General features: G+C 38.6%; 1 protein-coding gene across 1 annotated transcript in view; it reads right to left on the bottom strand.

Moving 5' to 3' along the window:
* The window catches only part of CNTNAP4 (contactin associated protein family member 4), a 239,836-nt gene that overhangs the window by 45,647 nt on the left and 172,757 nt on the right, over positions 1–21,432 (bottom strand). Inside the window, exons 12-15 of the mRNA XM_070398223.1 lie at positions 20,273–20,392; positions 12,171–12,368; positions 7,543–7,699; positions 3,194–3,321 (exon numbers count right to left, since the gene is read on the bottom strand). Of these exons, the coding sequence (XP_070254324.1) occupies positions 3,194–3,321; positions 7,543–7,699; positions 12,171–12,368; positions 20,273–20,392 (603 nt within the window). The remainder of the gene's footprint in view (positions 1–3,193; positions 3,322–7,542; positions 7,700–12,170; positions 12,369–20,272; positions 20,393–21,432) is intronic.

Consider the following 21,432-nt stretch of genomic DNA (forward strand, 5'->3'; position numbering starts at 1 on the left):
TATGTTCAACATTCCTTGAAGGTGTAGGACCAAATATTCTAGAGACCAGTAGAAGGTTCATGGAGAAAGGGCTTGAATCTGAGGGACAGTTTTCAGCAAGAGGACTGGGAGGTTTCTCAGATGAAGGAAAATGAGTGAAGAGGAAGTAAAGCCAGAGGCTGTCAGTGGTTCCTGAGTGTTCTTTGTGCTGTGAGATCCGCAGAACTAGGGGATAATCCCGGTAGATATCTTCCTGATGGATGCTCAGAAACATTTTACCCTGAGCCAGTATTGGACTTCTACTCTTCCTCCTTCGTGTGTGGGGTGAGTCCTGAAGATTCTCCAACCACAGCAGGCATGCTCTCAGGTAATTTTTAGGCCTACAGAAGTTGGGGAACTGGGTACTTCAAAGATGAAGATGCCCCCACTGCTCCAGAGAGAGTGAGTAGAAAGGAAAGTACAAGAGAGGGTCCTCCTAATTATAACATATATATTTATAAATTAAATTATTTATAATTATTTCCATATTCATAAATACATTAATTCATGACTAAGTTTTATGTCTGCAGCACAACTTTAAAGGAAGCTTTATCATTCATAGCTGTTGCATTTTAGGTGAAACATTCCTAATGATGTTATCAATGACTTCTGACATTGAACAATAATACCAGAAGTAATAATGAATTTCAGAATCACCTACATTTTTTTAGAGATGAAAAGAAGGACTTGGAAAAAGACAATATTGATTAATTAGGGGAAAGCTCATGTCTGGAACCGGTAAGTCTCATACTCATTTTTGTTTATTTGTCCTGCTTTCTCAAGGGTTCTCTTCTTTCCCAGAAAAACAGGCTTGATGTAAAATTTTCAACATCTTTAGTCTGTGTGATAAAATCAAAATATTTTTATTGTCATCTTTCCATTTTTATTTTTAAATCTAAAATTTCCTTGTCTCAATGAAGGGCACTAGCATCTTTATTGTCTCCATGGAAGGCACTAGAAGCTTTATTGAATTCAGAAAGCTGGATTTCTGCGTCAACTTCCATCTAAATCACACTGAATGCACCTCTCTCATTGAGCCCCTTCTGTAAGCCCCATCCAACCATTGCTTAGTTCAAGCCCTCATCATTTTTCCTTGTCTTAAACCACAGGTTATTTTGTTGGTCTGTAGGTATATAATTGGTCTTCATGATTTCATTTAGATCATGAAGTTTAAGCTACTTCTCAGCCTTAAATGTTCCAGTCCTAATGCCTTCCAGATAACGACCACATACCTTTCTTCCATTTATAAAGCCCACAGTGCATGATCCTGTGTCTACAAGCCCCGGATATCTACACAGTCTGTCTCAACTGCAAAGAATAAAAATGTGCCTAGAGCATTTCATCTACAGGGGGGCAGATTTCCCATAGAGAGAAAAGGGGGCATCCTTTTTTCTGAAGCCATTGCTTCTCTTACTGAGAAAACGTAAAAAAGCCCTTCATACACAAACAGGTATATACCCTCGTGTGAGGCTAAACCTCAACCCTAAACAGATGTAGGAGACACACTCTCATGAGAGGCTGAGCCTCAACCCTAAACAGATGCAGAAGACAAGAAGGCCAAGGAAAGCTCTCAACTACTGTTTTATTAATAAGTCAGAGATTAATTAGCAGGTCTCTAAGTATTTCAACTAGCTGTAAATTCTTATTCCTAATGTTGGTACCCTCCCCCTATATCTCTATGGTCACAAATAGTTAATACTCAGCTCTACTGACATTTAGACAGGTTACTTAGAGTGCTGTCCTGTGCACTGAAGGTATTTAGCAGCATTTCTGGTCTCTTCTTCTAGGTGACAGGAGCATTCAACCACACACACACACACACACACACACACACACACACACAACCATGACAGCCCAAAATGTGTCCAGATATTGCCAAATGTCCACTAGGGGTGGGGGAGGGAAGAGTCACCTTGGGTGGAGAATCACTGCCCTAAGTAAAAAGGTGCTGTGTCTTTCAGTTCATGGCAGGAAGTTTTTGAGAAAGAAATCCTAAGGGCTTGAGCTGGTAGTGACTTCAATCAAAGCAGACGAATTCCCCAGGGATTGAGGCAAATGAAAATAAGGGGACGGAGGAAGCCAACCTGAGCTCCTGAAAGGTGAGGATCAGAGCCAGCAGTGAAAAGTGCATGCCATGTGTAAAACACTTGCTCTATAGTCACAAAGTTGTTGCCCTGCCCTGGATGCATCTGAGTTTACAACCTCATCTCTTTGCACATAATTTTTCTCTCCATGAAATATCCTGTGTCATCTTCATGTGATTGTGTAAGGCCTACTGGCAGAACAGGAAGTTGAGCTGATAAAGATTAGCGATGATAGGTATAATGGCAGACAGTTTTTTTACAATGTATATATAAATTTTTATAGCCCAGTATCATCTTTGCTTTTTAACTAAGCAACTTTGGCTAGGTATCCCCATAAATCCACTGAATTGTCAGATCATCTCTTCCTCTGTTGAGGCCTAGAATAAAATTTTATTTTACTGTATGCTTTTAGAGTAAATAAATATTTCTTCTATTTCCATTTTAAGTTTTGGAAAAACTAAAAGCTTAAATATTTAATGATTCAGTCCCTATAGGTCTAACTGATTTCAGAAAGCTTATAAATGGATACACATACTTGATTCCCTGATGAAAATATGTATTTTCTGTGCAACTACATTTGAATCTTAAAATTCTGGTTTAGGGTGTTAATACATTGAATATATACAACAGCATATCCCAGTGAGTTCCATAAACACACACACTAAAAAAAAAGAGGTTAAAAATGGAAATATGTCTGATTACACTGACATTTGCCTCTATTTCTAATCCCCCACCCCCCAGGCCCAACAATAGAAAACTGACATATGTTGGTAACAACTTTGAACAGCACTGAGGCTTTCCCACATGGGTAACAGCGTGTGGGAACTGAGGAGTAGTGCTGGAACGTGTTCCTGAACCGATCATCCAGAAGCTTAGGGGCTTCTTTCTCTTGGATCTTAACAAGGTTTGCCATTCTAGCATCTATGACAGGGCTTTGCACACTTGTAGAGGTATGCTGACTGAAAAACTGTTTCAGACATTACTTATGCGATTTCACAATAAGATCTGATTAATTCTATTATGATAGAAACATGATTCATAAGTGACATCACTTTCCTCAGATAAGCTACCAGCACATGGTCACCACTTACTGTCTCCCCGGCAGAGTAGAGGCCCCAGCTTGTAAGCTGCTTCTGAATGCGGCCGGCCTGTGTCTGTGATCACTATCTTAGTCACTGGCAGATGTTCTTTGTAGGAAAGGACTCCAGTGTCATTGGTCCTAAAAAACAGTAACAACAAAATTCTTAAAATTACTCTGATTAACATAATTATCAAATAAACAATAGGCCCTATTACATTTCAAAGCCAAGATGTTCTGAGCTAAATTTGCACACACAAGAGTAAGGATCAAATTGCTCCTCTGAGCATATAAAAATATGGCAACATTTTAATTTCTCTTGCAGACATAATAGAGCTGGTGATTTTTAAATTCAGTTGGCCATTTTCTACCTTAAAATAGAATAGTTTAACCCATTCGCATTTAGTGTAATGACTGATACTGCATTTTTAGATCTACCATTTTGATATATTTTTTTTCCCCCTTATGAGGTCTTGTGTTTCTCTCCCCTCTTTCCTGTCTCCTCTTGGTTTACACCATATTTTGGTATTTATGTTCTTTATTCCCTTTTTAGCTATATGTCTTGTATTTTAATATTTGCTTTATTAATTACAAAATGCAACCTTAATTTATTACAGTCTACTTAGATTTTACATTGTATTATTTAATATAAAATGTTAGCTTCCTACAGGATAATTTCTTTAACACTCCCCCCTGTTCTTTGTGCTGCTGTTGTAATATATGTAACAACAGATGTTTTAAACTTTATAATTCAACAGTAAAGTTTAATTTATATTTTTATTAAGAGAAAAATTTACATTTACTAACATATTCACAATTTCTAGATTCTTTATTCCTTCCTGAAGTTCTGGGTTTTCTGTTATTATTTCTCTGAAGAGTATCTGTTAGCATTTCTCATGGTGCAGCTCTGTTGGCAAAAATTCCCTCCGCATTTAATTTGAAAAGAACTTCTTTTATCTTCATTTTGAAATACATTTTGCTTACAACAGAATTCTAGGTTGACCTTGCTTTTTCTTTCAACACATGAAAGATTTCATTCCGTGAACTTCTGACCCGTCTTCAGAGGAGAGGTCAGCCTTCATTGCTATCCTTGTTCCCTATATGGAAAGTGTCCCACCAGATCCACACACCCTGGCTACTTTCAAAACATTTATCTTTATCCTGAGATTTTAGCCATTTGCACAATAAGTCAAGGTGCATTTTTTCTCTGTTTTTATCCTGCTTGATATTCTCTGAGTTTCTGGAATGAGTACACTGAAGATGTATTAGTTATCTTTTGTAATGTAACCAATTACCCAAAAACTGTGTGACTTAAAACAGCACCATTTATGATCTACATCCTAGTCAGGACTCTGGGCAAAGCTTCAAGGGAACCTTTGGCTCAGGGTCTCTCCCAAGGCTCCAAAGTGTTAGCGAGGACCCCCAGTCATCTCAGTGCTTGACTGGGCGGGGACCAGCCTCCAGGCTCGCTGAAGCAGGTGTTGGCAGTGTTCTTGGTCAGGTGTTGGACTGTTTTCACTGGCTGTTGGCTGAAGGCCACTCTCGATCCTCTGCCACATGCGCCTCTCCTCAGGGCAGATCACAAATGACAGCTTGCCTCATCAGAGCAAGGAAGCCAGAAGAGTCAAAGAGAGAGGCAGAGAGGCACAAGCAAGTCAGAAGTCAGTCTTTTGTAATCTAATCTCAGGAGAGTTCTCATCACCTTGACCACATTCTATTCATCAGAAGCCAGTCACAGGTCCAGGCGACCCGCAGGGAGAGGAAATTACACCGTGATGTGGATAATGGGCAGTGCGGATCACCTCGGGGCCATCTTGGAGGCTTGCTACCACAGACATTTATTAAACAAGATTGAGAAATTTTCAGCCATTGTTTCATCAAATATATCTTTGCCTTATTTTATTTCCATCCTTCAGGGACTCCATTTTCTTGCCCATTAAATCACTGATGCTTTTCTAAAAGTCACAAAGGTTTTATTAATTTTGTTCACTCTTTTTGTTGTTGCTCCTGTGTTCTTCAGATTCGTTGAGGATTTCTTCTGCGATCTCCTGAACTGAAGTCCATCCATTGAATTTTTCATATCAGATGTGCGTTCCTATTCTAAAATTTCTATTTGCTCCTTTAATGTAGTTCTCACTTATCTGCCTAGCTTCTCCTCTGTTCACCTGTGATTATGTTTATCTAAGTTTTGGGGCAAGTTTATAATAATTGTTTTAAAGTTTTTGCCTGCTAATCAAGCATGTGCCCCAGGGTCTGTTCCTAATAAGTGCTTCTATTTTCTAGACTTTCAATCAGAGTTGACTCTTTTTTTGAATATGAAATAATTATTATATTGCTCTAGACATTGGGGGTGATACTGTAGAGACTGTGGGTTTTATTATTGTTCTGAAGATTCATTTTCATTTTCACAGGCAGTTAAATCACCACTTACCACAATAATTTGTGTACACTTGGTTTTACATTTCATTAGGGTAGGCCTACCAGTATGTCAGTTTTGCTCTTAGTTTTCGATTATAATCTTTGCTGTAAAGACATAGATCTTCTGTCATTTCTATGGAAAGCTGAGTGGTTTGTAAAACTCATCTCAGTTAGTTAGACTTAAACTCCACATTCTGAGTCTCCTCTGGTAGTCGCTACTGAAACCTGTGTAGCTTGCTCAGTTTTCCAGCTGGATCCTCTTTGCTTGGTTTCTAGAAACTCCTCTGTGCCTGTGCAAATCAGGGCTCAGCCGAGGGAAGCTTACATGGTGGACGCCCCCAGGTTTTCTCCTATCTGGGATTCCCATTCTCCCTCAACATCCAGACATTCTGGCAGCCCAAACTGTGCTCTGATATCTCTTAACCATCACTCCCCCCACCCCAATAAAATCTAGTTATTCTCTTTTGAGTTCTAGCCACCACATATCATGTGGTCTGATTAGTTCCCTCAAAGAAAAGGCATATAAACATAATCTCAACCACTTGAGTTCCCGTCTTCCAAGGCTCAAAGGCTCCCAACCCTAGCAGTTTCTACCTACATTTGGTTGTTTTCCACTTATTTCAAGTAGTTGTTTTTATAAATAGCTTTTCTGGGATTATAAATGTTCTCTGGGGAAAGTTATTTCTATGCAAACTACATAACCATAGCAGAATTTAATATAAAAAGTTTCAAAATCTTATGGCTGAAAATTATTTTTGATGAAGAATATGTTATGGAGGTATTAGAGAGTTATTGGTGATTATGTTAGTTTTTTCTTCTGTTAAGCATTGATATGAACATTTTATTCACATTTTAAAATACAATATTACTGTGCAGGTGTTTTGTATGAAGGCAGTGAGGAATAAGAGAGTACGGAATTTTAAAAACTAGACTTTGAGTAAGAGACAATATCCTTTATACCAAACAGGTAATAGTAAAAGTAAAATCATGACACCATATAGATGCTTCCTTCTAAGGTATTCCAAAATAATCGGTCTTTTGATACAACATAGTCTTGATGTTTGCCAAATAAATCAATGAAACAGCATTCAAAATGTGAGCTCAATTGACAATGAACTGATTACTGGAATTAATGTACATTCTGTAACCAAAGCAATCATACTTATAGTCAGATTGACTATTAATATTTTTTAAAATAATTATTATGTGCAGATCCAGGTGCACAGTAGTATAACATACATATGGCATGTTGAACCGTGAATATGGAAATTAAAAAATATTTTCACTTCATAAATAAAATCAATCCAACTCTAGTAAAAAATCGAATACATGTATTTTTAAGTTTTCAAAGGAAAACACATATTTAAGACTTTTATTCTAGTTAAAGAATATTTTAAGTTCAATTTTCAAATCCCTCAAATGTTACAGATTTCCTCTTTCAAAATATGATAAACAACAGAACATTAGTTCTTTGGTGGTTTGTCTTTTAAAAAAAATTAAAAAGCTACATGTTTATAATTGTAGGAAATTCTAAGTTTACATTTTTAAAGGTTTTAGAGGCAATTATTGAGGAAATGTGCTTTAGTAATTACTGGCTGTAAATATATTTTGAGAATAATAGAATGCTTAATTACACTTAATTTCAAAGAGAATGATAACTGACTAAGAATGAAGAGGAAACACGAAACAGATGCCTCTTTCATTGTATTACAAAAGTAAAAACGTACATGACTAAACAGCCCATTATAAAAAAATTGAAATAAAAGGACATTGATCTTAACATTTAGCACTCAGACTGATTATAACATATTTCATCAAAACATACCTGCATCTAATTTCTTCACTGTACTAACGTGTTCAGTATCTACCTAGCTCTATATATTTTAAGTGATCCACTTAAAAAGATAAATTTTATTTTGCAAAAGGAAATCATATGGAAATCACCATTCATTCCGGTCAGCATCGCAGTTGCAATAGTACTGAGAATCAATGCAGTTCCCCTCTAGTCCACAAGCACATTTTTGAGGATCAGGCGAAGAACCTCCCCAATACGTGTGTGTCTCATTGGTTCTTCCAACCCACCAGCTCAGAGGGGTCCCATCTGAAAGACAAATGCATGAAATGTGACATCTGCTTTACACCCCCTGCCTTCTGTCTCAGCATAATGCCTCTCCTTCCCAAATCATTAAAAAAATAAGTAAAAGCAGAAAGACAAAGATTGACTTAATGCAGTGATAATCAAAACATTGTAATTGATGGCATTTCCTAAAAAAGCTTTTTTAAAAAATATATTTCTTTATTGATTTTAGAGAGGAAGAGAGAAGGAGAGCGAGATAGAAACATCAATGATGAGAGAGAATCATTGATCAGCTGCCTCCTGCACACCCCTCACTAGGGATCGAGCGGCAACCCAGGCGTGTGCCCTTGGCCGGAATCGAACCTGGGACCCTTCAGTCCGCAGGCTGATGCTCTATCGACTGAGCCAAGCCAGCTAGGGCCCTAAAAAAGCTTTTTAAAAAGCATTTTATTATTTAAACTCAAATGATTGATATATTTTCCTTTGAGTGGAAAAGACACCAGCAATTCCTATTTAACTCAGGCATGATAGTAAAAATGTATCGAAAGCAGTTCACATATGTAATTTCTTTGAAAATAATTTTTAAAACAAATTGGCATAAAAATATAAACCAGAGCAATTAACACATCAGAAATAAAATTGATATGAGATAATAAAATGGCCATTAAAACATTATAGAATGTTATAGTATAAAGTCAGTGATTTTTTTTATTGTTGTTAATCCTCACCCACGGATATTTTTATCATTGATTTTTTTTTTAGAGAGAGTGGAAGGAAGAGGAAGGGAGAAAGAGAGAGAAACATCGATGTGAGAGAGACACATCAATTGGTTGCCTCCTGCACGTGCCCTACCGGGCCAGGGGTCCAGCCTGCAACAGAGGTGCATGCCCTTGACTGGAAACAAACCTGCAATGAACTAAAGTAAAGGATTTATCTCAATATATGTATTGGCTAAAATAGAGTGGCTGTTTATTAAACATTGGGCATGGTATGGCACTTCTTTGTCATGATTTAAGATTTATTTGGAAGTATGTATTTTTCTCTTTCATTTAATGGCTTGGCTATTTATTTGGAGACTACAGAATCACACTGAAATATCGTAGTGCCTGAAGCAGACACTACATTCAAAAACAAAGTTTTCCTTAACCAAATGCATTTCTTTCTATGATGAATGTTCAGCTATCAGCTCCTTCTCGGAGTTAAAACTAAACCTGATGTCAAGAAACTAGAGCAAAGAATAGACAGAAGAGCTAGATAGCATTTAAAGAGAAGGAGGTAAAGTATGAGGCCAATATCTCATTTTAAAAAAAGAGAGAGAGAGAGAGGAAATTGTAGTAATTGGAAAATCAAATCAGCATGAGAAGAATGTGAGATCAAAGCAGTCAGCTATCCAAAAGTGCTTGATCATTTTCTGTTGACTTTCAAACCTTTTAAGTTATCATCAGCCCCACTAAAAATCTGAAGCTTTTACTAATTTCTCCTTTACTTACAAATGCCAGTGCTCATTATAACTTACTGTTACAATAGGACCTTAGGCCTTACTAGTGGTGGCAACCTCTCTCCCAGCATTACTATACATGAGATCAGCCAAGCCAAAAACAAGGAGTTAGCAAAAGCTTGTATTGTGCATAAAGACATTATCAAGAATCTTCATTTTTAAAATTGCATAATCAATTTATCAGCAGAAGGTGAAACCTATTTAAAACATTTACCAGAGGTATTTCAATATACTGCTTAAAACACCATGTGTTCATGGATTAAAGAGAAAATAAATCATCATTCCTAAACAATGAATAATATTTTTACCTCTATATGTTCTATCTTCCCTATTAAGTAGAAACTACTGAATGTTTAGTGGTACCAAATACATTTGGTTCCATCCAAGACTTTTAAAATGTCCCAAAGAATTTAAGTAAGTATAAGAAAGAATTAAGAAAATCATCTAAAATATCATGATCATGGTAGAACATTCCACTTCCCATAGTTAAAATCCCACGTGACTTGTGTATTCACACGGATCGTCCTTCTAATGTGCAGAGTCTACTTGATTCATCTGCAATGATGGCACCATTATTACTGGACTCTGCCATAGCTTCAATATCTGAAACTGTAAATTTAACTTGTCTGGCACCATCTTCTTGTTCTTCCCTCTTTATCTCTAAATTTGACCTCAAAATCCAAATTGTTCTGTCTTTTTAGTTTTTCCACCTCAAATCCATTCACATGAATTCCAGGGTCATGGACCTGAGAAAATGTGTGTATTTAACAACTCTCATCATCCCTTGTCCTACTCCTTTCTTCACTAGTGGCTCTCACATGTGGCTGAAACATTGGCCATGAAGTGAGGGAGTGGGGGGCTTTTCTTCAACTCTATGAGGTCCCCCTCACTTTGTGTGGTGCTTGCTCACTAACCCCATGGGGCTATTGTTTTCTGATTCTGTTACTTTGACTCATTTGTGATCTGAATGATTGTCTCTCCTTTAGTTAAGTCACTTAATTCATTTCATTCCATAGCACTCATTTACCCTTTTGTAAGTGTGGTTCTCATTCTCTTAGCATATACTTCCATATTTGCTTATCTATATTTTAGATTCCAAGATCAGCATTTACCAACAAGGAACAATCAGTTGCACAGTAAACTGCTACGTTGACTATAACTGTGACATTCTGGAGAGCAGGGGTCGAGAGGGCTCACTCCATGCACTTTGTATGTGTTCTGCACCCAGTCATCGCTGCACCTGGGAGGCTGGTACCACCGCCACATTTCAGAGAAGAGAAAATTGAGAAAGTTTCCTCCATCCAAGTTCTGTACCTAATCAACAAGAGGCTGGAAACTTGAACTCAGATCTCTCCCCACCTCTGAACCCTGTGCTCTTGGCACCACAACTATCTGATGGTGAGTCTCGGATGGGACTGAGGTTTCAGGGGGATGAAATTTCAGCAAGAGACTAGCAAGATGGAGTAAAAGACTGAATGAGATTTTTTAAAAGGAGGAAGAACAGGGAGAAGGAGGAGGAGGGGTAGGATGCAGGCATGGGGGAGAAAAACCCGGCTATATTAAGGGGCTGGAGAGTGAATAGAAGAGGAGCTTAACTAAAAATAAAATGTTCAAATGTCATATCAAGAGTTCAGAATGTTCCAGCATGATCCAGATGACATCTGATAATCACATATGAAACACGTTTCTTCTGAAATTCTTGTCATTCTATCTGGAACTCCAACCTCCCTTACGACGACAAACAGGAGTGAACACCGACAAAATGGCTTCATTGTGCTGAGGTCTTAGAATCTTCTCTAACTTCTAAAGAAAAAACACACCTGCTAGGACATTTCTGCCAGAAAACAGTGTTGGGGAGTTGCATGAAGCAGGCAGGTCCAGAATAGGCACTTCTGGTGACCAGACAGCAGAGTCTGTATTGGACAGGCAGGGGACAGGAAAGCACTGAAGCTTCTTAAATAGAAACATGTCATGGTGGCAGCAGTGTTTCTTAAAGGTTAATATTTTTCATAAAAATCAGGATTTTGGCCCCGCCGGCGTGGCTCAGTGGTTGAGCGTCGATGTATGAGCCAGGAGGTCACGGTTCGATTCCAGGTCAGTGGACATGCTGGGGTTGTGGGCTCATCCCCAACAGGGGGCAGGTAGGATTCAGCCAGTCAATGATTCTCTCTCATCATTGATAATTCTATCTTTCTCTCCCTTTCCCTTCCTCTCTGAAATCAATAAAAATATATTTTTTAAAAAAGGTCAAGATTTTGGATTATACATCAGATGGTTAGAAGGTATGGGAAGGCCAAGCGGGGAGGCCAGTTGAAATCTCTCACAGTGACTAAGAATCGGGTCACAAAGAACTAGAGTAAAGCAGAACTGCAGGACCTAGATGTTCTCACATAATGAGATGCTCTAAAGGGAGAAAACACAAACCCCCCAAACAGAACTTAGGAGCAGACTTGGGTATTAGAAGTAGCACACGAGAAAGAGTCGAGATGGTCTTCTGATTCCTACTGGAGCTACTACAGAAACTGGGTTTGCAGCGCCTATTTTAATTTCCAATTATACCCAGAGGCTCACTGTCAACAGTCCATGAAAAAGAGTCACACAGAAGAGTCACTTTCCGAAAACTAAGCCATATTTTTAGTAGCTCTTTTCCACGATCAAACAAACTGCACGTGTCCCCTGCCCTTTGGAAGGGTAAACACTGAATTGGCCCAGTATCAGAATGAAGCTCTTTTCTGTGCAGTCATCAGATTAAGGCCAGGAGAGGACTCGAAGGCAATCAAGGCTTTGAACAAAACCCAGTGTAAACTGACCTTGTTCTTTTCTTCAGGCACAGAACCTCTGTGACTTCCAGACTGCGACAAGTTTGCTGAATGTACAGGGAGATACCCTGTCAGCAACGATATGCCACCGCCCTGGCAGAATTCGAGTCCTCAGGAACTGGTGAAGCAAAGCACGCTGTGCAGGGTGAGTGGGGGGCAGAGGCCTCGGTTTACCCACCTTGCCGATTTACAAGCCTCGACTTCTTGCAGTAGTAGGCCAGCTCCTGCTCGCAGTGCTCCGCACGGGTGATTGTGGCCTGGAGTTGCTCCAGGCTGGCCACGTACTCAAAAAACCCAGCATACGGGTTCTCGGGGTTAGTGTTTCTCACTCTTGTTAACTCTGAGCCATTGTGCTGGATGATGGTCCATGCCGTTTCTTGGATGCAGAAATGGGGGAAGAAAGAGAGGAGACCATCACTAGTCTGCAAAAGTTAAAATAAATAAAGAAAATCAAAATCACCTTTTATCTGAGTCAAATTGTTCTAGTCATAAACCTCTCTGAGAGGTAGAATCAGCACAAATGGACTCTTAAAATTTAATAAAAAATATATAAATAATTGTTTTTGAATTATAGTAAAGTGATTCTATTCCCTGAAATGTATACAATTGCAATGCATTTGCAGTGCTTTTGTTTTCATATAATTTAGCCAGATAATATTTATGGTGAAAAATATTAAATTTCTGTGGTATATTTCATTTAATCAAATCTGGTGTTCTACTTTTTAAAGATGCATCATCATTTTATTTTCCTTCAGGAAAGAAAAAAAAGACTACCTATTATAATTGTAAAACAGTATGGAGTGTAGATACACCCAGAATTCAGAGATGTTACAATGTGAACAAAAGCACATCTCAGAATTTGTAAAATATTTTGAATTACACAATGTAAGCAATGACTTTTGTAGCCTTTAAAAATTATTCATGTTACCTGCAAAAAAAAAAAAAAAATCGAAATGTTATGGCTTGATATATCTCTCTCCTCAGACAGCATTCAATTATGAGTACACGTCTATTTCGTTATAACTCAAGTTTGACATATTCATTTGGTATCATGTGATCTGCATTATTATGCAATGCAACAGGAAGTTACTCCTTTGAACTGAACACAACTTATTCAGCACCAGCAACTCAACTAACACAACAAATAGTAGAGTTATCACTATTAACACCTGACAAAGTCTGCAAACACTTCCATCATACTGATTAGCAGAAGTATTTAGAGGAAATAAAAATCCCTCCATTGTTTATAACAGAAGATAGGCATAATGCATCTATCCTTCGACTTTTCCAGCAAGACTTCATATTATATTCACTGTGATATATGCAGGCACAGGAACAGATTAATCAAAAGTTCTCTGATTTAATAGGTAAGAAACAGATTGGAAGTTGTCAAAACCCTGGCATGTATGTGCTGGTAAGTCGCATATCTTTCTGTACTCAGAGAAATAGTCCAAATTAGAGAAAAGCAGTGGATAGCATTCACTGCCCCCCCCCCCCCCGCCTTTTTAGCTAACATATTCATATTCACATGGTTCAACAATCAAACCAAGATAAGGAAGTATACTTTGAGAAACGTCACCCCAGCCCTCCCCTAGTCATCAGAAGTTTGAACAGAGAAGCCTGCTAAATAAATGACATTGGACACAAATTTGACAGCCTTCCTGCCATCTGTGTGTGGATCATTATTTTCCCCTGAAACAATAGCTGTTACTTTTATTTCTGCCTTGCACCTCAGCTCACTAGAGAGCTTTCTCAGTAACACACTTCCGTTGAGGAGGACAGGCTATGTAAGCTAATGAAATTAACTATGGATGGCCAGGCAGCAGCACAGTGAGTGGCAGACTTGGCAGGGATCTGTGCCCTAAGAAAGTCGGGGGAAACCTGAGCCTCCATCTCCAGATTTGGAAAATACAGTCGCAGTGGGGTAGGTCTGACGTTCTATAATTTTAACGAGGCAAATCTGCCAGCCTCGCCTCTGCTGGACTCTGCTGTTACTGTAGAAGAACGATTCATCTTGTCTCGTGGTAAATCAAAGGCGCACAGGAAGAAGCTCAGCTGCGCTGAGCCCCTGCCCAGGGGCCAGGACAGTAAACCTGCCTGAAACCTGTGTCGCTAAGCCTTTGGGTCACACTGAGAAGGACTGCCCCATAGTTTAGCACTCACTGGGTCACAATTAACACGATTCGAATGGGCTTTTAAGTCGCTGCCAGAGATTCAAGGCCTGAGCACAAGACAACCATTACAGAGCAGCTCCTATCAGTATTTCCTTTTGAATTCTATCATTTCAACATTATGATCGTTCCTGTCAGAGGTTTTAGTTTCTAATAAAAAGTGCTACAACGCAGGACGTTACCCAAACAATCTAGATTTCCAGGGCATGGCAGAGACAATGAACTCATCACAATGGATTCGGAGCAATGGAGAGGGAATCCAGCAGCCATGTTCCCCGTCTTAACTAACAGGGAACCTCTTGGAGCTATTAATTTACAGCCTGGTTACTGCGCTTTCAGACATGAGTGTGTTAACTGATGTTTCTACATACACCTGTTTAGAAATTACAGCTGGAAAAGACATCGATCCCGTCACAATTTGCAATTCAGTACTTCCTGACTTACTGTGTTGGTCTTTTCGACTCAGCTGTGAGCTCTAAGAGAAGAGGGATAGTTTCTGATTTGCTAACCACAGTGTCTCCAACACACAGCACCGGGGCTTGGCACAACATGCAGAAGAAGACATTAAAGAAATGAGGACATGAACTAAGGAATGAATATAAACAATGCATTGTCTAGACGGGAGGACAACCTTCCCGGTGGCCTGATCTGATTCTATGGTGGCTCTGAGACTTCCATTGCCCTTTAGGTTTCATAACTAATCTGTAGGTAACTGAGAACTACAAAATAACGTGAAGCCCGAAGTTGTGAAGGGTATGAGATGTTACGCAAGTTACCCTGCCCCATATGCAAATTATATCTATCTATGTTCATCTATCTATATATGGATTTAGTTAACGATGATAAAGGCATAGATATATACTAACAGGCACAGGAGTTCTCTGGATCCGGGACCTTTTGCTTGCAAAGCCTTAGCAGCATCCATTCTTGACACCCCAATTTTCCATGAGCCCACACAGTGAGTGCCAGATGCCCCTGCATGTGTTAAAGTTGCACAAGAGAGGAACCCCAAAATTCTGAGACGTGAAGCTCAGAGGATGGCTGGCACCTCTTCTCCGCTCCATAAAGTGAGGAAGGGGAGGGGCCCAAGTCCATGTGTTTGTATCACTCTCAGAATGTAAGCAAATGCTGCTGGGGGAGAGAAGCCTTGAAAACTCGCCAGAGAAATTCACTATCTCTAACTTCCATGCCATAGTAACAGTTAATTATCCTCTAACCCAAGCATTCAGATTATTTTTCTTAGAAAGCAAGTTTCCTCATACATAGTTCCTGTCTACAGACAAGGAAACTCTACCTGGTGGAGATGTTCCGATGGCTGCCCGCCTCCACGGCGGCAGAAGCCAGTTTTGTCTCCATTTGCACATTCATTTCACTATTCCTGGTATGTACATGTGTGTCTGTTCTTTGGAGTTCCCGTTTTAAATGGCTGTAACATCTTACCAGTTTCCTCATTGGTAACGTGTTACACAAAAACTTTAAAATGTGTTTTTTAGCTTTTATTTTTATGTCTAAGAGCCATGGTTTTATTTATTTATTTTTTTTAAGTATCCTTTACCCACTGCAAAGAGAGTCCTTCAGCTAAGGAGACACAGAGAAATGAGTCAGAAGAGGTAGCTGAAATAGGCAGAAAATCTATTAACTTTAATAAATACACTTAAAAAAAAATGGGAAAGGCAGTTTGGGTCTACTGGTGTCTCTCCCTGAGGAGAGTTCCAATAATATAAATTGTATGTAAAGCAACTGAATAATTAAGAGCTTGATTTATCTGGGGCTGGCTGCTATTTTTTAGCGTGATAACAGTGTGGAGGGAAAACATGCTGTTTAAGCAACACAGTTGCAGAGCGCGTGTTCCTTCACACTAATGACTGAGGGTGATGGATGCGATGTGGACCGCGAGAGCAGGTAGAAAGCGCTGCGCCCAGGAAGCGGGCGAGGAGGCAGGAAAACACACCGGAGCAAAACAAAACGGTGTCAGCTAGGCTGCATCTGAATCATCAGTTAGTTATTAACTCTCACGGCTATTAAGAAGGCCTTTGTGATGGAAATCCCTGAAGGAAAAACAATGTCTTTATGAGAACTATACCGTCCAGCTCTCACTGGAAGGTCTTAGGCGCCCGTATCTCACAATCACCCGGGGAGCTTGTTAATGAAGCAGCGACCCAGGCCTCGGTCTAAACTCCCTGACTCAGTGAAACTAAAGCCAGGAGGCTCGGTAGCTGTGCAGCGGGCAAGGGTGACTGCAAGCCACCCAACTGTCATTTTCACAAGAGTGTGAAAGCCACTGCTCTAGCCCTCATCATTTTTTCCCCACTGAAACAACTGTCCGCATGCAATGTTTGATGAGGAACTTCTTGAATATAAAACTATTTCATTTTAGATAAAGCAGTGGCTTTAGTAGAGCGAAAAAGGACCCCTATATTTCTATAGTGTCAGATACTTGGATTCCTATTGGCCTGGCCAATTATTTTAAAATTATAGTTAGAATACTCTGTTTGGAAAGAATTTTTTTTTAATTGAATTTATCGGGGTGACACTGGTTAACAAAATGATACAGGTTTCAGGTGCACAATTCCACAACACATCATCTATATGCTGTGTTGTGTGATCACCACCCCAAGTTAAGGAAAGAATTTTCAATCTTTAACATAGTTTAGGGAAGTGTCCATACAAAAGAGATTGTCTGTATTTTTCTTTTTTTAGGTTGTAATGGTTAAAGGTATTAAGAAGTGAGCTACCAGTGGAGGACCCTCACCCGACTATTCTGTCACCATAACCTTGAACTCTCTAGTCTTCAAAACTGTAAGCAATAAATTTCTGTTGTTTACTAGAGGCCCGGTGCATGAAATTTGTTAACAGGTAGGGTCCCTAGGCCTGGCCGGTGATCAGGGCCAATCGGGGCCTTCCTTCATTCTATGCTGCCTCCTGGTGGTCAGCGCACGTCATAGCAAGCGATCAAATTCCGGGTCTTCTGGTCGAACTCCTAAGGGGACACTTTGCATATTAGCCTTTTATACATATAGATAGGCTACCCGGTCTGGAACTTTGTTAGAGCAGCCAGAATGGGCCACAACAGACAGTGTCTCCAGTGTTTGTCTGAGTAAATAGATGCCACCTGTTTGCATTATATGAAAAAAAATCTCTAGACACATTCTAGAGTAATGTCACCCCAAATCTGTTTCCCAGGTTTACCTCCATCTGCAGTTTTTAGAACCACACATCAATACAAAGGAACTGTGGCCCCCTGCTCAACCGCTTTCTCTGTGTTTCATCTGAACGTGTGACAGAATCTCAAACTCAAATGTGTGGCACTGAGTTCCCGAGTTTCCCCTTAAACTTTTTCTGACCACATCCCAAATTATGGCAACTCAAATGTGGTGTTGTTTTTCGCTTCTTTTGTGTTCCCACACTTCACACGTACGAAGAGAAAATGGCACCTCCTCCCTTATCTGCCTCGTTGTTATCCAGCGTAAGCCTCCATCACCTGCTCTTGCCTGTATTCCTGCATTTCTTAAACTATCTCCAAACAGGTTTCCTAACTCTTTTGATAGATAGACAGGCAGATATTGACTTGTATAGGAAGAAATAGGGGTTTTGACAACACCTGTATATATTTTATAGTATGTGTGTAACCCATGGCGCATATATATTTCTTTCCACCCTGCTCCTGAAGAGGCATTTCCCAACATAGGAGCAATTATAATCCTATTAGAGGAAATCAGATTTCATCCACCATTGCTTAAAACCCTCCAATTTCTCATCTCATTCAGAGTAAGACCAGAGACCTTACAAAATTGTCTGGACCCCATGATTCTTCGCCTCCTGCCCCACCCAAGCCGGTTCTTCTACTCTCCTCCTCAACCACTCGGTTACGCGCCATAGTCCAGCCACGTGGGACTCGCTGGTTTCTGAACACGCCTGGGAACATCACCCCTTTCAGGACTCAGCAGTTGCTCTTTCCACCGCCTGAAAGACTCTTATCCCCGATATTCGCTGCCTGGTTTAAGGAGTAAGTCCACCTTTCCAAACCCTTCCATTTCACATCGCCTTTTTCTGTTGTCTTGCTCCACAAAACTCTAACTTCCTGACACAGCATTATCCGTAGGAAATTTTCTGAAATGTTGAAGTAGGTGACCATTGAAGAGTTAAAATGTGAGCAGTGAGACAGAGGAACTGACATTTAATGTGATCTTAATTTAATGAATTGATTTAAATTTGTAAAATTTCGGTTCATTTAGTTTTATTAATTTTAATTAGGTCTGAATCTAAGTAGGCACTTGTTTACTAATAGCTACTATATTGGATAGCCCACTTCATCTAGAATCCATTCCTTTGTGTTTGATGATGAAGGAATCAAGATTCTTTTTAAAACTTTAGACACAATTTCCCCAGCACCACTGGTTGTAAAGGAATCTTGATCCCTTCCATTTGGCCTGCTAATCCCTGTGCCAATCACACACTGCTTTATTTAGCCTATCAGTATAATGTCTTCATATCTGGCAGTTGAGCTCTTCAACTTTATTCTTCAAAATTAATTTGAATCCTCTATTTCCATTAAATCTGTTGATACAGTTTAGAAACTGCTTGCTCATTTTCACCTAAACACTTACAGAACCAGCAAACAAACAGCCTGCTGGAATTTTAATGTAGGTTTGCACAGAATCAATGACTACTTGGGAAAAATTGATATTTATACCATATTGAGTTTTCTAATCAATGAAAATTTTATATATATTTCTCCATTTATTTAGGATCTTAGTTGATCTCAAGATCATTTCATACTTATCTATGTAGAAGCCTTGCACGTCTTTCATTAGATTTATTACCATGTATTCAAGATTTTTATGCTATTAAAAATAAATCTAAAATTTCATTTTCTATTTGCTTATTGCTGGTGTGCAGAAATCAATTATTTTTTATATTACTGGTATCCAATAATCATCCTAAATTTTAGTAGTTTACCTGTAGATTATTTAGACTAGTCTCAATACATAACCTGGTCATCTACAAATAATGTGAATCTTAGCTCTTCCTTTCTAGCACTCACTTCTTTCATTTATTTTTCCTGCTTTACTGTACCGACTAGGGCCTCCAATACCATGAAAAACAGTGGTAACAGCAGGCATCCTTATGTGAATACTGGTAACAGGGTAAAGCTTTCAGTATTTCACCATAAACTGTGTTTTATATTTTGGGATTTTTGTGGGTAGTCTTTAACAAATTAAGGACATTTCCTTCTATTGGTAATTTCTTTTCTTTTTTTTTATCATGAACAGATGTTGAATTTAATCAAATATATTTCCATGACTATTCATTCTTATTTAAGTGCTAGAGGCCCAGTGCATGAGATTTGTGCACTGGAGGGAGCAGGAGTCCCCTCAGTCCAGCCTGCGCCCTCTCACAGTCTGGGACCCCTTGGGGGATGTCCGCCTGCTGGCTTAGGCCCAATCCCCCTGGAGATCGGACCTAAATCATCAGTCAGAATCCCTCTCACAGTCCGGGGCTCTCCCAGTCTGGAACCCCTTGCTCCTTACCACCTGCCTACAGGTGGGAGAGGCTACTGCCACTGCCTCTGCACTCTCCAGCTGTGAGCCCAGCTTCTGGGTGAGCAGCGCTCCTCCTGTGGGAGTGCACTGACCATCAGGGAGCAGCTCCTACATTGAGTGTCTGCCCCCTAGTGGTCAGTGCACATCATAGCAACCAGTCATTCCAGTTCAGTCAATTTGCATATTACACTTTTATTATATAGGATGTGTAAGTAAGGAATTCAAGAATAAACTTCATGTTTACCTACATTTAAAAAGTAAATATTTTTCAAGGCTTTTACATGCTTCAATTTCTTAGAGAATAAAGTCTATCCTTTTTATTTTGGGACTTAATGAAATACATTTATTATTAGATGTTCTATACACACACCACATACACAGAAAATAATGACAACATTTTAAATCATTATTATTAAACTATTTTTAAAGATTTATGTTAGTTCTACTGAACAACATACATTTTAATCAAATTGCAAATTAGGTCAACTTTCTACTTGCTTCATTTTAATTTTATGTTTAAAGCATTCATGCAAATATTACCATTAAATGAAAGCTGATTAACTCACCAGTCATATTGCAATAGAGAAGAAATGGTTCTAAGGGACCACTTCCATCTGAGTCTATATAGTAAAACCCTGAAGTATTTCCTCTGTGTTTATAGGCTTCACATGACTGCTCATAGATAGCTGTAAAAAGATGGATCATCATAAATGGAATAGAATGATAAGTATATTACTGACCCGAAGAAAAGGTAAAACATACTTTAAAACAAAATTCATTCTTTTTTAAAAGAACTGGTATGGATGAAAGCAGGTTAGATAGAAAAAAAGGAAAATGAGGCTGTATTTTATGACTTTTTTTTATCACTAAAGGAATATGAGAATACTCAGTCAAAATGAAAATTCAGTTTATTTTTATATTAGGTAGAGCACAAAAGAGAAAGTAGTTGTTTTAAATGTTAAAACACTTATAAGTATAATTTTAGACATCCATCCAAATGGATCTTTCAACATCCATAATAACCTAATATCTGAAGTACAATAGTGTAATCTCCTTAAAACATCTGCTGATAGCCACAGCAATAGAAAAGTTTCAAATAATGTTGTAACTATTCTCCTTTCTCACAGAAAATTATCTACAGATAAAATCCTATCTTATAAAACAAATATGATTTATAAAGCTCCTCAACAATAATTTAAGAAATAATTTACAAAAGAAACTTTCTATAATACTCTGTAATGAGAAATCAAGATAATTAAAATTCAAAGCAGAAGAAATATTTATATGAAATATGTCCCCAAGTGGATGCAATGTATTTTGATCCATAATAGGATGTTTTTCATTATACGATTATATAGTTTCCTTGTACAAGGTTTGATATTAACACCTGTATATATCGTACAATCTCACTGAACACTTGGCCAAATGTACTGATAATTTCCATCAAGCTTCTTAGTCTGTGAAATGAGAAATAAATCATCCTCTGAATGTCCTTCCCTGATCTATTCTAAATTTTTGAAAATTATGTTAATGAGTTTTAGACAATATGAAATAATGTAACTAATTTGCTCAGTGTTACAAAATTTCAGATAATCATGCAAAATTACTTCTTCATTCCTCCACAGTCTGATGGTTTTATTTTTTCCTATTATGTATTACACAGACGAAAATAGAAGCATGGATTGCTTTCCAGTCATATTTTCTAATAAGATGTTTTAAAAGACTC

The sequence above is a fragment of the Myotis yumanensis genome, unplaced genomic scaffold, assembly GCF_028538775.1.
Source record: "Myotis yumanensis isolate MYYU_CA2020_CCGP unplaced genomic scaffold, mMyoYum1.0.hap1 SCAF_18, whole genome shotgun sequence".
Classification (NCBI taxonomy): Eukaryota; Metazoa; Chordata; class Mammalia; order Chiroptera; family Vespertilionidae; genus Myotis; species Myotis yumanensis.